This window comes from Carassius carassius, chromosome 7 (genome assembly GCF_963082965.1).
Source record: "Carassius carassius chromosome 7, fCarCar2.1, whole genome shotgun sequence".
NCBI classification, from domain to species: Eukaryota; Metazoa; Chordata; class Actinopteri; order Cypriniformes; family Cyprinidae; genus Carassius; species Carassius carassius.
In genome coordinates this window covers 39,997,881-40,011,857 of record NC_081761.1, presented here as the reverse complement: position 1 = coordinate 40,011,857, position 13,977 = coordinate 39,997,881, and the positions used below count along the sequence as shown (strand labels likewise).

Here is a 13,977-nt window from a genome sequence, read left to right as displayed (position 1 = left end):
TTAATTCTCAGCACATAGAGACTCTTTCACCTAGATATCACACTATAGAGACTGTGTCTGTTCCCCGAACTAGAAAATACAAAAAACGTCCAAACCAAGTTAAGATTAACAATTTAATTGAGGTTCAACAAATGAAAAACAGAAGCAATATGGATAAACAAATGATAAAGCTTGGCTTATTGAATATCAGATCCCTTTCTACGAAAACACTTTTTGTAAATAATATGATCACTGATCATAATATAGATGTACTCTGTTTGACAGAAACCTGGCTAAAACCTGATGATTACATTATTTTAAATGAGTCCACCCCCCAAGATTACTGTTATAAACATGAGCCACGTCTAAAAGGCAAAGGTGGAGGTGTTGCTTCAATTTATAACAACGTTTTCAGGATTTCTCAGAGGGCAAGCTTCAAGTATAACTCGTTTGAAGTAATGGTGCTTCATATAACATTATCCAGAGAAACAAATGTTAATGATAAATCCCCTGTTATGTTTGTACTGGCTACTGTATACAGGCCACCAGGGCACCATACAGACTTTATTAAAGAGTTTGGTGATTTTACATCCGAGTTAGTTCTGGCTGCAGATTAAGTTTTAATAGTTGGTGATTTTAATATCCATGTTGATAATGAAAAAGATGCACTGGGATCAGCATTTATAGACATTCTGAACTCTATTGGTGTTAGACAACACGTTTCAGGACCTACTCATTGTCGAAATCATACTCTAGATTTAATACTGTCACATGGGATTGATGTTGATGGTGTTGAAATTATTCAGCCAAGTGATGATATCTCAGATCATTATTTAGTTTTGTGCAAACTTCATATAGCCAAAATTGTAAATTCTACTTCTTGTTACAAGTATGGAAGAACCATCACTTCTACCACAAAAGACTGCTTTTTAAGTTATCTTCCTGATGTAACCAAATTCCTGAGCATATCCAAAACCTCAGAACAACTTGATGATGTAACAGAAACTATGGACTCTCTCTTTTCTAGCACTTTAAATAAAGTTGCTCCTTTACACTTTAGGAAGGTTAAGGAAAACAGTTTGACACCATGGTATAATGAGCATACTCGCACCCTAAAGAGAGCAGCCCGAGGAATGGAGCGCAGCTCGAGGAAAACAAAACTAGAGGTATTTCGTATTGCTTGGCGGGAAAGTAACATATCCTACAGAAAAGCATTAAAAACTGCTAGATCCGATTACTTTTCTTCTCTTTTAGAAGAAAACAAACATAACCCCAGGTATTTATTCAATACAGTGGCTAAATTAACGAAAAATAAAGCCTCAACAAGTGTTGACATTTCTCAACACCACAGCAGTAATGACTTTATGAACTACTTTACTTCTAAAATCGATACTATTAGAGATAAAATTGCAACCATTCAGCCGTCAGCTACAGTATCACATCAGACAGTGCACTATAGACCCCCTGAGGAACAGTTCCACTCATTCTCTACTATAGGAGAGGAAGAATTGTATAAACTTGTTAAATCATCTAAACCAACAACATGTATGTTAGACCGTATACCATCTAAGCTCCTAAAAGAGGTGCTTCCAGAAGTCATAGATCCTCTTCTGACTATTATTAATTCCTCATTGTCATTAGGATATGTCCCCAAAACCTTCAAACTGGTTATTAAGCCTCTCATCAAAAAACCACAACTTGACCCCAAAGAACTAGTTAATTATAGACCAATCTCGAATCTCCCTTTTCTGTCCAAGATACTAGAAAAGGTGGTATCCTCACAATTTTATTCCTGCTTAGAGAAAAATGGTATATCATCTGATCGTGGGTGTATCTCTCTATTAGTTTTATTGGATCTTAGTGCTGCGTTTGACACAATTGACCACAACATTCTTTTGCATAGACTTGAACACTTTGTTGGCATCAGTGGAAGTGCATTAGCATGGTTTAAATCGTACTTATATGACCCCCATCAGTTCGTAGCAGTGAATAAAGATGTATCCTATCGATCACAAGTGCAGTATGGAGTACCTCAAGGCTCAGTACTAGGGCCGCTACTCTTCACGCTTTATATGTTACCCTTGGGAGATATCATCAGGAAACATGGTGTTAGCTTTCACTGTTATGCTGATGATACTCAGCTCTATATTTCTTCGCGGCCCGGTGAAACACACCAACTAATGGATTGCATAGTCGATATAAAAAACTGGATGACGAGTAATTTCCTACTGCTAAATTCTGAAAAAACAAAGGTGTTAATTATAGGACCTAAAAACTCCACTTGTAATAACCTAGAACACTCTCAATTCTTCGTCATCAGTTAGGAACCTAGGTGTGCTATTTGATCGCAATCTTTCCTTAGAAAGCCATGTTTCTAGCATTTGTAAAACTGCATTTTTCCATCTCAAAAATATATCTAAATTACGGCCTATGCTCTCAATGTCAAATGCAGAAATGTTAATCCATGCATTTATCAAGGTTAGATTATTGTAATGCTTTATTGGGTGGTTGTTCTGCACGCTTAGTAAACAAACTACAGCTAGTCCAAAATGCAGCAGCAAGAGTTCTTACTAGAACCAGGAAGTATGACCATATTAGCCCGGTCCTGTCAACACTGCACTGGCTCCCTATCAAGCATCGCATAGATTTTAAAATATTGCTTATTACTTATAAAGCCCTGAATGGTTTAGCACCTCAGTATTTGAATGAGCTCCTTTTACATTATAATCCTCTACGTCCGCTACGTTCTCAAAACTCAGGCAATTTGATAATACCTAGAATATCAAAATCAACTGCGGGCGGCAGATCCTTTTCCTATTTGGCGCCTAAACTCTGGAATAACCTACCTAACATTGTCCGGGAGGCAGACACACTCTTGCAGTTTAAATCTAGATTAAAGACCCATCTCTTTAACCTGGCTCACACATAACATACTAATATGCTTTTAATATCCAAATCCGTTAAAGGATTTTTAGGCTGCATTAATTAGGTAAACTGGAACCGGAAACACTTCCCATAACACCCTATGTACTTGCTACATCATTAGAAGAATGGCATCTACGCTAATATTTGTCTGTTTCTCTCTCGTTCCGAGGTCACCGTGGCCACCAGATCCAGTCTGTGTCCAGATCAGAGGGTCACTGCAGTCACCCGGATCCAGTACGTATCCAGACCAGATGCTGGATCAGCACCTAGAAAGGACCTCTACATCCCTGAAAGACAGCGGAGACCAGGACAACTAGAGCCCCAGATACAGATCCCCTGTAAAGACCTTGTCTCAGAGGAGCACCAGGACAAGACCACAGGAAATGGCACATGATTCTTCTGCACAATCTGACTTTGCTGCAGTCTGGAATTGAACTACTGGTTTCGTCTGGTCAGAGGAGAACTGGCCCCCCAACTGAGCCTGGTTTCTCCCAAGGTTTTTTTCTCCATTCTGTCACCGATGGAGTTTCGGTTCCTTGCCGCTGTCGCCTCTGGCTTGCTTAGTTGGGGACACTTCATCTACAGCGATATCGTTGACTTGATTGCAAATAAATGCACAGACACTATTTAACTGAACAGAGATGACATCACTGAATTCAATGATGAACTGCCTTTAACTATCATTTTACATTATTGACACTGTTTTCCTAATGAATGTTGTTCAGTTGCTTTGAAGCAATGTATTTTGTTTAAAGTGCTATATAAATAAAGGTGACTTTGACTAATAATCCACAAATTATGCTTTTTGATATAAAACATAGTTGATAAAAAGATAGAATCCAATATTTGGTGATAATATACCATAGTGAGAGATTTATAAGCTATTTTATTGTAGGATGGTCTTTTTGGACCAGGATCACTACACTAAAACAACAAAGTGGGAAATAAATCCCCCCAAAATACAAAAGTAGTCCAACATTTTTTTTAAGCTGTAACAGTACGTTTTAGTTCTGGATAGCATGTTGTTATGGAGCTGCTCAAACTCATTCTGTAGGATACTGGCATGATGACCTTATGTGTGGTTCAAACCTCTGAGAGGAATATACAGTATAACTCCATCAGTCACTGAGCAATAAAAGGCAGCAGCTTGAGGATTTCAGGAAACATGGACCATAATCCAACACCAGCATCTCTAAAACACACTCCTTTGAGCTACTAAACCTCGAGCAACACCTTCAATATGCCACATTCTGATTCAATAACATTCTTGAGGATACAGTCATAAGATATAGATCAACTCAGTGACGCCTCTATCTAGAGCTTCAAACTAACATTACAGACTCTAGAATGGAGCAGAGTCACCATAAACACATCTCCAGATCAGATCAGATCAGATGCTGCTCTTTCACAGCTGCCCAAAACAAACCCAGATCTTAAACAGTTCATGTGATGTGTGTTTGTGGTGGGATCGATGAGTTCAGCTCAGTTCAGCAGTGATTGTGTTCAGAGGTGAGCGTGTTGTTTGTGAGGCTCTTCTCCACTAGTTAATGTGTAATCTGAGAGCAGAATAAAGTGTTTAGTCTGAGCATCCCGGAGCAGGAACCATGAGCTACGGTCTGTTCTTCTCTGCTGAAACATGGGCTCTGCTCATAATGTTTGTGACACTTCTGTTCATGTAAGTGATGCTCTCTTCAACTGAAGAACTAGTTCTAGTTGTATCTTCATAAAAATCCATACAGAAATCTGATAAATGTGAATCTGTTAAATTTACATATGAGATATATTGTCATATAAATTAAAAACATGGAACATAAAACTGAAATCATTTCATATATTAACATGCATATCTAGTCCATACAAATATCTACGTTTTCAATATGAATGTGTAATACTTTTTTGGGGCATTAATGTCATGTATTAGATATATTACAGAAGCATACAGATTTTTGGCATACATGTTGTTTTAATAAATTTGCATAAAACATATATCGTTTACACTTGCAACAAACAACATCATAAATGTCAGAATATAGATATTAAAAATATGTACATACCTGTATACAAATTTTACTATGGGGGTTTTATATGTTGTAATCTCACTCACCTACCTAGATAATGATTAGAAGTATACATTTTTTTTCATGTATGTGAAAATGATATGCAGATGACGTCATAACATCTGTCTTAAAAGATTCTGATATCATTTCCAGATATGGATCCTGGCCTCATGGTGTCTTCAAGAAGCTGGGCATCGCGGGGCCCAAACCTCTGCCGTTCTTCGGAACCATGCTGGAATATAGAAAGGTGAGCTGTGTGTTGTTTGACTTAACTAAAGATTCATCCGCTCTAATGAATGGATGATCTCCAGCACACTTCAGCCTCGTCTCCTCTGCCCTCAATGTCTTATCATAAGCTGCTCTTTCAGGGTGTTCATCTTTTCGATATGGAGTGTTTCGAGAAGTATGGACGAGTCTGGGGGTGAGTGTGAGACTAAACGATGAAGCTATGAAAGAATCAGATCATCTGGTTCACAAACTGAAATGATTCAATAACAATGAAATGATGAACATGTTTCAAACTCTGTGATCTTGAGAGCTTCAATGAATCACATCTCTGCAAGTGAATCATTTATACAGTTCCACTGAATTCATGATTAGAACAGATGAGAAGCAGAAATCCTTCTGAAATCAAGAGATTTATTTTTATTTTGGCAGTATTTACGATGTGAGGCAGCCTGTTCTGTGCATCATGGACCAATCCATCATCAAAACCATCCTGGTTAAAGAATGCTACTCTCTCTTCACCAACAGAAGGGTAAAATCATCTTCATCTGAAATTAAATCAGCCTCGTCAAATACTGATTTGATCTGCATTGAATGTAGAGTGATGGACCTTGCTGATGGTCAGAAAGGAAAGGTTATATTTGATTACAAAGCTAGAAAATGCAGAGATTTTGCAAGCAATTGTTTTCAATCACCGTGTCCACTTTGGGGCTCTATAAAATACAGAGGGACTTGAGTAGAAAATGAGATTCTTTCTAATAATAATAAATCTGCATGACAGGAATGTTTTAGGGACGCTGGAACAGAATGTGTTTGTGTTGTGGTTTCATCTGGGTTTGTTCTCTGAACCGGCAGAACTTCCGTCTGAACGGGCCGCTGTACGACGCCGTGTCCATCGTAGAAGACGACGACTGGAGGAGGATCCGCAGTGTCCTCTCGCCCTCCTTCACCAGCGGGAGGTTAAAGGAGGTGCGTGAGTCTGGAGTCACTCACACATACACGTCTTCTGTTTAATAATGCCACAGATAAACCGTCAGTCATCTGAGAGAGAAACCCAGACTGGAGCTGAACTGAGCAAATGATTCACATTATACTTCATTCATGCTTTATTCTATTATCTTTATCTGTATCCTTCTCATGCTTTAAAAGTCCTCTAACAGTTAATCACTAGAGATATTAACTGTCACAGTACTGACAAGATTTCAGCTCAAGATGTAAAATGACTCAATAGTTAATGTCTCTTATCTGAAGCAGAACTTGAAGGCATTAATACTATGCTGCAGTACAAACATCCAGTACAACATGAGTTCAGTTCATGATATAAAATGACTCATTGATGATGATGATGATATACTGGTGTTCCTCGCTCTAGATGTTCGGCATCATGAAGACTCACTCTCACACTCTGGTTGATAATCTGGGGAAAACAGCAACGCGAGGAGAAGCCGTGGATATTAAAAAGCGAGTATTACTAATATCATGAGTCATGGCTTCTTGTAATCTGAATAGATAATGATAATAATATGACTATATTATAATCACCAGAGCAAAGGTTTTTTATAACCTCGCAGATCAGAGGGCAAGGTAACAGCAGTGAAATGAACAGAGATGTCGCAGGGCAGAGCGGACCACCAATTTAACGGGTCTCGCTCCTCCCTATAATTTCCACCTCGAGGAGGTCCCACAACACCCCAATGAACGGACAGACAACCAAGATTAAAATTTAACAATTTTATTTATTTAAAAGTTTGGGGAAAAGGGGAGATGAAAATTTTAAAACTACTGATGACTCGAACTATTTTTGTCCACAGATACGGATTCCAGTCCTCGATAACGCTACTCTTTAGCCCTTCCTAGACAACACTCCACTTCAGCCCTTGATTTCCAGCCGACTCCTCTCCAGGTAAGTTTAAAGTTCAATACACAGGTGAGTATTCACAGGGCTGGGCTGTTAGCGTGCAGGGGTTCTAGCTCACAGGTAAGTACAGAGTTCAATACACAGGTGGGTATTCACAGGGCTGAGCTGTTAGCATACAGGGATTTCTAGCGCTCAGGTAAGTACAGAGTTCAATACACAGGTGGGTATTCACAGGGCTGAGCTGTTAGCATACAGGGATTTCTAGCGCTCAGGTAAGTACAGAGTTCAATACACAGGTGAGTATTCACAGGGCTGAGCTGTTAGCGTGCAGGGGTTTCTAGCTCTCAGGTAAGTACAGAGTTCAATACACAGGTGGGTATTCACAGGGCTGGGCTGTGGGCGTGCAGGGGTTTCTAGCTCCCAGGTAAGTACAGAGTTCAATACACAGGTGGGTATTCACAGGGCTGAGCTGTGGGCGTGCAGGGGTTTCTAGCTCCCAGGTAAGTACAGAGTTCAATACACAGGTAAGTATTCACAGGGCTGGGCTGTTAGCGTGCAGGGGTTCTAGCTCCCAGGTAAGTACAGAGTTCAATACACAGGTGAGTATTCACAGGGCTGTGCTGTTAACTGGCTACTCACCACTGAAGATATTCAGAGGTCGGTTTTCCAAGCAGATACGGGTTTGGTCGATGACTGACGGCTGGTGGGCCTTACAGGTGAGACTGCAAACAATACTGGGCTTCCCACCCAGCTTGGCAGGAGGGCACACGGGGGAGGATCGGCTGTTGTCCTTCACTTCCCTCGTCGAAGAGACAGCACAGACGACACGCACAAGGCCGGTGGTTGCTGACAAGGCAAATGACACAACGTCACGTGGATGCAAGGGTAGGGCTTTGATTTAAAAGCTTACAGAGATGGCTACGTGGGCGACATCATCCAACCTCCTCCAGAGGCGCCTCCAACACGTCCAAGCTGCAGCTTACTTAAGGTAAAGACTGTGGTCGCCACCAATAAACTGCTCCTCTCCGTCAGATCTCCTCCTACGACCGGGGACACAGCCACAGACAAACACCACACAGGCACTACAATTCTTCTCGTGTGTACACTTCAATATAGCAGCACTCACCGCACTCCACACACTCAGTGAAAGAAGATCCGTGGTGTATTCCCGTTTCGGGCTCAGAGTCCTGGCGGGGCGTGTCAGATGGACGAAGGCAGGGGGCAGACCACGGCAGGCGTATATATCGTACACCGGAGTCTCTCCGTCTTTCCCAGCGATCTCCAACACAAGGCACTACTATCAACCCTGAGTAAACACACGAGCACTGAGGATTATTAGATCAACACAAGAGGGGGGGGGGATTACCCACTGCTACGGGGAAATATGCAGTCGGAACTCTTTCTTAAAGGCAGTTAGTCTCCCTCCTCATCCGTCATCCAATCTCCACAATATACAAGGAATGTTCATAAAGTTTTCACCCGCCAGTACACAGTGTTGTCCTCTCCCAATACGAATTCAATGATCTCCTTCACCCAGGGGCCTTCCAAACATAGGATCGCTCCTTCAACCCAATCCACAATAAGATGTAAACACAACATACAAAAAGGTTGAGCACTTATCTTCCTCCGCACTTCCAATATCCACTTTCCTTGGATTCTCCGTTGCAGCCCGTAAATCACAACATCCACGCCACACCAGCCACTTCCGTATCGTGTGGAACAACAGCGGAATTAAAAACTCCTCTTCTGTTCATAAACCAGCCCCTTTTATATCTCTGCTTCCTTCCCGATCCTCCAATCGGTATCCGACACGTCCTCTTCCCACCACACCTGCCGTGTATCTAGGATAATTTCCCCGCCTTGGCCAAACGGAACAGAACTCGTGTTTCACTTAAATTAGTCCGGGCGGAAATATTTCCCACCCTCAAGTTCCGCCCGGAAAAAAGAAATTCCGCTCGGAATAGTCACCCGGTGACAGAGACACTGTTGTAAAAACTGCTGATCACTGGATTTGATTCAAGCCAGAAAACACATCCATCTCTGTAGTCCGACAGACCTCACTAAACAATCCCAGATCTCAGCGTGAAGCGCTGCGAGTCAGAGTGGTATCTCTGCTGTTTTGACCACTAGTTCTTTGGGTTACACTTTATTTTAAGGTGTCCTTGTTATAATGTGATTAGGCTTTTTAAGTACGGAGTAATATTAATTAATTGCATGTACTTATTATATGGCTAGGGTTAGGGTTGGGGTTTTGGCTTACTTGCATGTAATTATGCATCATTTATTATTATTATAATAGTAAGTACATGATATGCGTAACAAGTACACCTTTAAATAAAGTGTTACCATTCTTTGCTTTGCTGATGGTCATTAATACACCAGTCGACTGTAAAAAATCACGACTACAAGAGAACAATATATTGCTCAAAGTAACTGAGCATTATCTCTCTGTGGTCTGAATGTGTTCAGGTTCTTCGGGGCATACAGTATGGATGTGGTGACCAGCACAGCGTTCAGCGTGGACATCGACTCCCTCAACAACCCTAAAGACCCATTTGTGACCAACATCAAGAAAATGCTGAAGTTTGACTTCCTGAACCCTCTGTTCTTGTTCACAGGTAAACAGCTCAACTAGTTCTGTCAGTTCAACAGTGTTTAGTGTAGGAAATGTTGTGACCCTTTTCAATTTCTTCCCCAGCTTTATTTCCTTTCATCATCCCTGTCCTGGACAAAATGGATTATGCCTTCTTCCCGACATCTGTGACGGATTACTTCTACGCTGCCTTGAAGAAGATCAAGTCCGAAAGAGTGGCCAAGGACCACAAGAAGGTACGACAAACACTTCACACGAACAATACCAAAGTCATGGGTTCAATTCCCAGGGATTGCATTATAACTGACAGAAGCATCTGCCAAATGCATGTGTGTAAATATAATCACATGCATCTTCCTGCAGAAGCGAGTGGACTTCCTGCAGCTGATGGTCGACTCTCAGACAGAAGGGAAAACTGAGCATGGAAGCAGCGAGGAACACACAGAGAAAGGTGAAGCATTTCAGGATGATCTTGTGCTGTATTTGAAGAAACATTCCTCACACGGTGTCCTGTGCAGGTCTGAGCGACCACGAGATCCTCTCACAGTCCATGATCTTCATCTTCGCCGGGTACGAGACCAGCAGCAGCACTCTGTCCTTCTTCTTCTACAATCTGGCAACCAACCCAGAGGCCATGAAGAAACTGCAGGAGGAGATCGACCAGACCTTCCCTAATAAAGTAGAGCTCGGAGAACTGAGTGAATCTGTACGTCAGAAGAGTTTAAGAGGTTAAGCTCTGAAATGTGTTGAAGGCTCCGGTGGACTATGAAGGCGTCATGAACATGGAGTATCTGGACGCGGCTCTGAATGAGTCTCTGCGGCTCTTCCCCGTCGCTGGTCGACTCGAGCGGGTCTGTAAGAAAACGGTGGACATCAATGGCCTCCTCGTCCCTAAAGACATGGTGGTGATGATCCCCACATACGCCCTGCACAGAGACCCGGATTATTGGAGCAACCCAGAGAGCTTCAAACCCGAGAGGTCAGGAACCACAAAACACAGCGCTGTAGAGAACTAGAGCCAGATAAACACAGACCTGAGTTAACAACACAGCATCTCAGTGCATCTTCAGAGTGCTGCTTGTTTAAATGCTTCTGCTTCATTCCCAGGTTCACTAAAGACAACAAGGAGTCGATCGACCCCTACATGTACATGCCCTTCGGTCTGGGGCCCAGGAACTGCATCGGGATGAGGTTTGCTCAGGTGACAATGAAGCTGGCCATCGTGGAGATCCTGCAGAGGTTCGACGTCTCCGTGTGTGACCAGACTCAGGTGAGACTCCTACAGCTCACACAAAGCTGAACATGCTACACAGCACAGCTCTCAGCTGATAAATCTGGATTAACACTGTTTCTGCCAGGTGTAGGATACATTTAAGAGTTATTTTTAAAGGTTTATAAATGTCCAGTAAAGACAAGTTACGGGAACAGAATACATATTATTTTTTCTTATTTTAAATGTCTAAAGAGAAATACTTTGACTTTATTAGCAACACTTTAAAGCCTGGAAACTTTAATCAATATCCGCTCCTTTCTTAATTTTACAAAAGACCAAGCTTAAGGCTTGAATATATCTGTTCACAAACACTAGATAGCATATGGAAATTCTTGTTTTAAGAATAACTTCAATTTAAAACATTTCCAGATTTATTTTACATTCATGCATCTTGATTTAAGGACGTTTAGATATTTTAACTGGAAAACAAAAAACACTGAAGATATACATTCGTCTGCATGAACTGAAGACGTTCTGTGGCTTTAAATGGTGGAAGTGTGAATAAAGAGGTTTTTCAGACCTGCAGAAACGCTGTAAACATTAGCATCATGTGTTTCTGCATCGCTGCTGTGAAACAGTGACCATCTCTCTCTACACAGATTCCTCTAGAGCTCAGCTTTAACGGCCTGCTGGCTCCCAAAGAACCCATCAAACTCAAGCTGACGCCGTGGATAATGAAGCATAACATCACGAGGAGCGCTCAGATGTGAACCTAGACTGTAGTCCTCAGACTCAGAGCAGACAAGAGTCCTGACCTCTGGCTCTTTCTCTGAAGATGACTGAAGAACAACCATGTTTAGGGGTTTGGCTTTGTGACCGTAAGACCAGAAGAAATTAGATTAACCTGGTGAGAAATGATATGAACATCTGTGGAAATTAAAATTTGATTCAAGAGACTGAAGTCTGCAAAAATTCATCTGATGTGTGTGGTGTCTGACAAACACGCTTGACACAAGATATATTTTCACAAGCTCTTCCACGCTATTTATTAGTAAGAATGAAACATACAAGCTTAAAAGTAAATTAACCTTTTAAACAAATGTGGTGTGATTAACCTCCAAAAATGTCTAAAATAAAGCTATTTCCCAGAGGGAGACCTTTACATACAATTATTTCTCATTGATTACGTAATTGATCCGTTTTGAGCTGCTTCAAATCCTCTTCCTCTGTAACATTCACATTCAGCATTTATTCACTGTTATCTCTCAAAAAAATAAAACCAGCTGGCTGCTCCAGAAACATGTTAGACTGAAGTGGCAAGTCTTTATTTCGATTTATGAACGGATGATATTAAAAAACAGTTATCCTCACGAGCGCAGACACAGCTGCACCCATCTGTTCCAGTTGAGCTCGTGAGGAAAGACCCGCGCCAGTCTGAGCACACAGTCCACCGTCGGCTCGTAAAACACCGTCCCAGCATCCCTCAGACTGACCTCGGCCTGACCTTTGACCTGCGGCGCTCTGGGCTTGGAGAAGAGCGACGGTTTGTGCTGCTGGACGGTGTAGCGCTTCCTCACGCAGCCCACATCCACCAGGACCTGACCACACACACACACACTTCTCTGAGAACATGTGAAGTGGCCAAGACAGTACACAGACACAAGGTTTTGGACTATTGTCTCCATCACGGTTAAATGCTCATGTGGCGTTGCTGCATGTGCTCCGTATCGCCTGCACACATCACAGTGATTTTAAACTGTTCAAAGGCAAACAGCAGCAAAAGAGAACTGATTTCACTAAATGCATACACTGTCTGAGAGACATGCATGTGAAGTACTGAGTCGAGTTATGTTTGTTGTTTCAGTGGCTTTGAACGAACCTTTGTGTGTCAAAATACCATCTTTGCAAGTATCCTCTTAAACACAAGAGGTCATAAGAGAAAGAAAACACGTGTAGCAGTACATTGAGTCCGGGAAGCTCTTAAAGTGACAGCAGTCTAATATTCCTGCTGTCTGTCATTCATGCTAATCAAACAACAACAGAGAGAAAATCTCTCACTGCTCCAGACTAAATCAGTTTTATTACTTTAAAAAGAAGAAATATACACATCTGTTAGTTTTTATGTCCTATTGCCTGTCATTAGTTTCTTACTTAATCGTTGACTGTTTCCTTGTCTTTAGTGAGTTTGTTATTATTATTATTAAGGCTAGTTTTATATTTTTTGTGACTTTGACACTGGTGAAAAATAACTATTTTGTGATATATACTGTTCTGGTGTAATAAAATGAATGTCCCGTGCCGTCTGTGAGGGTGGTGTAGGGGTGTAGGTCACCTGCAGCAGCTCCAGCACCACCACCGGCTGGAGCACCTGACTGTAGTGCTGCAGCAGCTGAGCCTCCAGCAGCGCCGGGCTGGACATGATGTGCAGCAGCAGAGACTCCAGCATGCCTTTACACACGGGCCGGTTGAGCGAGCCGTCCACCACACGCCACGGCCGGCTGACGAACAACAGCGACCCGCTGACGGAGAGAGAGAGAGAGAGAGCGCACAGATCACTGCATCACACACACACAGCCTCTCTCAGGACTCCGATCAAGCGCTACAACAATTATAATGCTATACTGTATTATATCACCTTTGTAACAAATGACAAAAAACAGTTAACGCTAATGCGAGGATGTTTCTGATCCATGACTTACTGTGTGTCCTGATCAGCAGCTCCTTCAGCTCCGTCTGAAACAACAACAGAGACATCAGCACACACACACACACACACACACACACCACAGACCAGAGTCAAATACCTCAGAGTCCAAACACACACCTTTCATCGGAGAGGGGGCGGGGCCTGTGTTAAGCCCCACCCCTTTGTCATCTGACATATGCTGTTTTGAGCCTCTGTCATCTTTATGGACTGCCTCCTCCATAGCAACCACCTCCTCAGCATCAATCGCCATGGAAACGGACCGATTTTCAGCAGTGTCTGTGGAAACAGGTTCCATGGCAACAGTCTGATTGACAGCTGTGTCCATGGAGACGGGATCCTCAGCGGCTGTCTCCTGTAGTTCTGATTCCACAGCCTGTCTCTCAGTAGGTGGGGGCGTGTCATGGGCGGAGTCGGGGGCGG

The 13,977-nt window shown here is 42.3% G+C and overlaps 2 protein-coding genes across 3 annotated transcripts in view; one reads left to right on the top strand and one right to left on the bottom strand.

The window, feature by feature from the left end:
- Positions 1-4,466: 4,466 nt before the first annotated feature.
- LOC132144208 (cytochrome P450 3A30-like) lies at positions 4,467-11,746 on the top strand. Of its 2 annotated transcripts, XM_059554990.1 has the most exons (13): positions 4,467-4,579; positions 5,115-5,208; positions 5,330-5,382; positions 5,619-5,718; positions 6,042-6,155; positions 6,559-6,647; positions 9,514-9,662; positions 9,743-9,873; positions 10,001-10,088; positions 10,156-10,316; positions 10,390-10,616; positions 10,745-10,907; positions 11,510-11,746. In XM_059554990.1, exons 1-13 carry the CDS (start codon positions 4,509-4,511, stop codon positions 11,618-11,620), a joined length of 1,551 nt encoding a protein of 516 aa, XP_059410973.1. In that variant the 5' UTR covers positions 4,467-4,508; the 3' UTR covers positions 11,621-11,746. The 2 variants fall into 2 exon arrangements, with proteins under 2 accessions (XP_059410973.1, XP_059410972.1); XM_059554989.1 differs by lacking the exons at positions 5,619-5,718; positions 6,042-6,155; positions 6,559-6,647 and having other exon boundaries at positions 11,510-11,742.
- A 453-nt stretch (positions 11,747-12,199) lies between these two features.
- The window catches only part of LOC132144180 (general transcription factor 3C polypeptide 1), a 23,866-nt gene continuing 22,088 nt past the window's right edge, over positions 12,200-13,977 (bottom strand). The window contains exons 33-36 of the mRNA XM_059554942.1: positions 13,675-13,977; positions 13,550-13,583; positions 13,183-13,369; positions 12,200-12,448 (exon numbers count right to left, since the gene is read on the bottom strand). The exon at positions 13,675-13,977 is cut by the window's right edge and continues 139 nt beyond it. Of these exons, the coding sequence (XP_059410925.1) occupies positions 12,218-12,448; positions 13,183-13,369; positions 13,550-13,583; positions 13,675-13,977 (755 nt within the window). The 3' untranslated portion in view covers positions 12,200-12,217. The remainder of the gene's footprint in view (positions 12,449-13,182; positions 13,370-13,549; positions 13,584-13,674) is intronic.

Excerpts from the sequence above, each read along its gene's own strand:
- LOC132144208 (XM_059554990.1), top strand. The coding sequence starts at position 4,509 with ATGAGCTACGGTCTGTTCTTCTCTGCTGAAACATGGGCTCTGCTCATA. Across the intron at positions 4,580-5,114 it reads TTTGTGACACTTCTGTTCAT|ATATGGATCCTGGCCTCATG; the intron begins GTAAGTGATGCT and ends TATCATTTCCAG. Across the intron at positions 5,209-5,329 it reads CCATGCTGGAATATAGAAAG|GGTGTTCATCTTTTCGATAT; the intron begins GTGAGCTGTGTG and ends CTGCTCTTTCAG.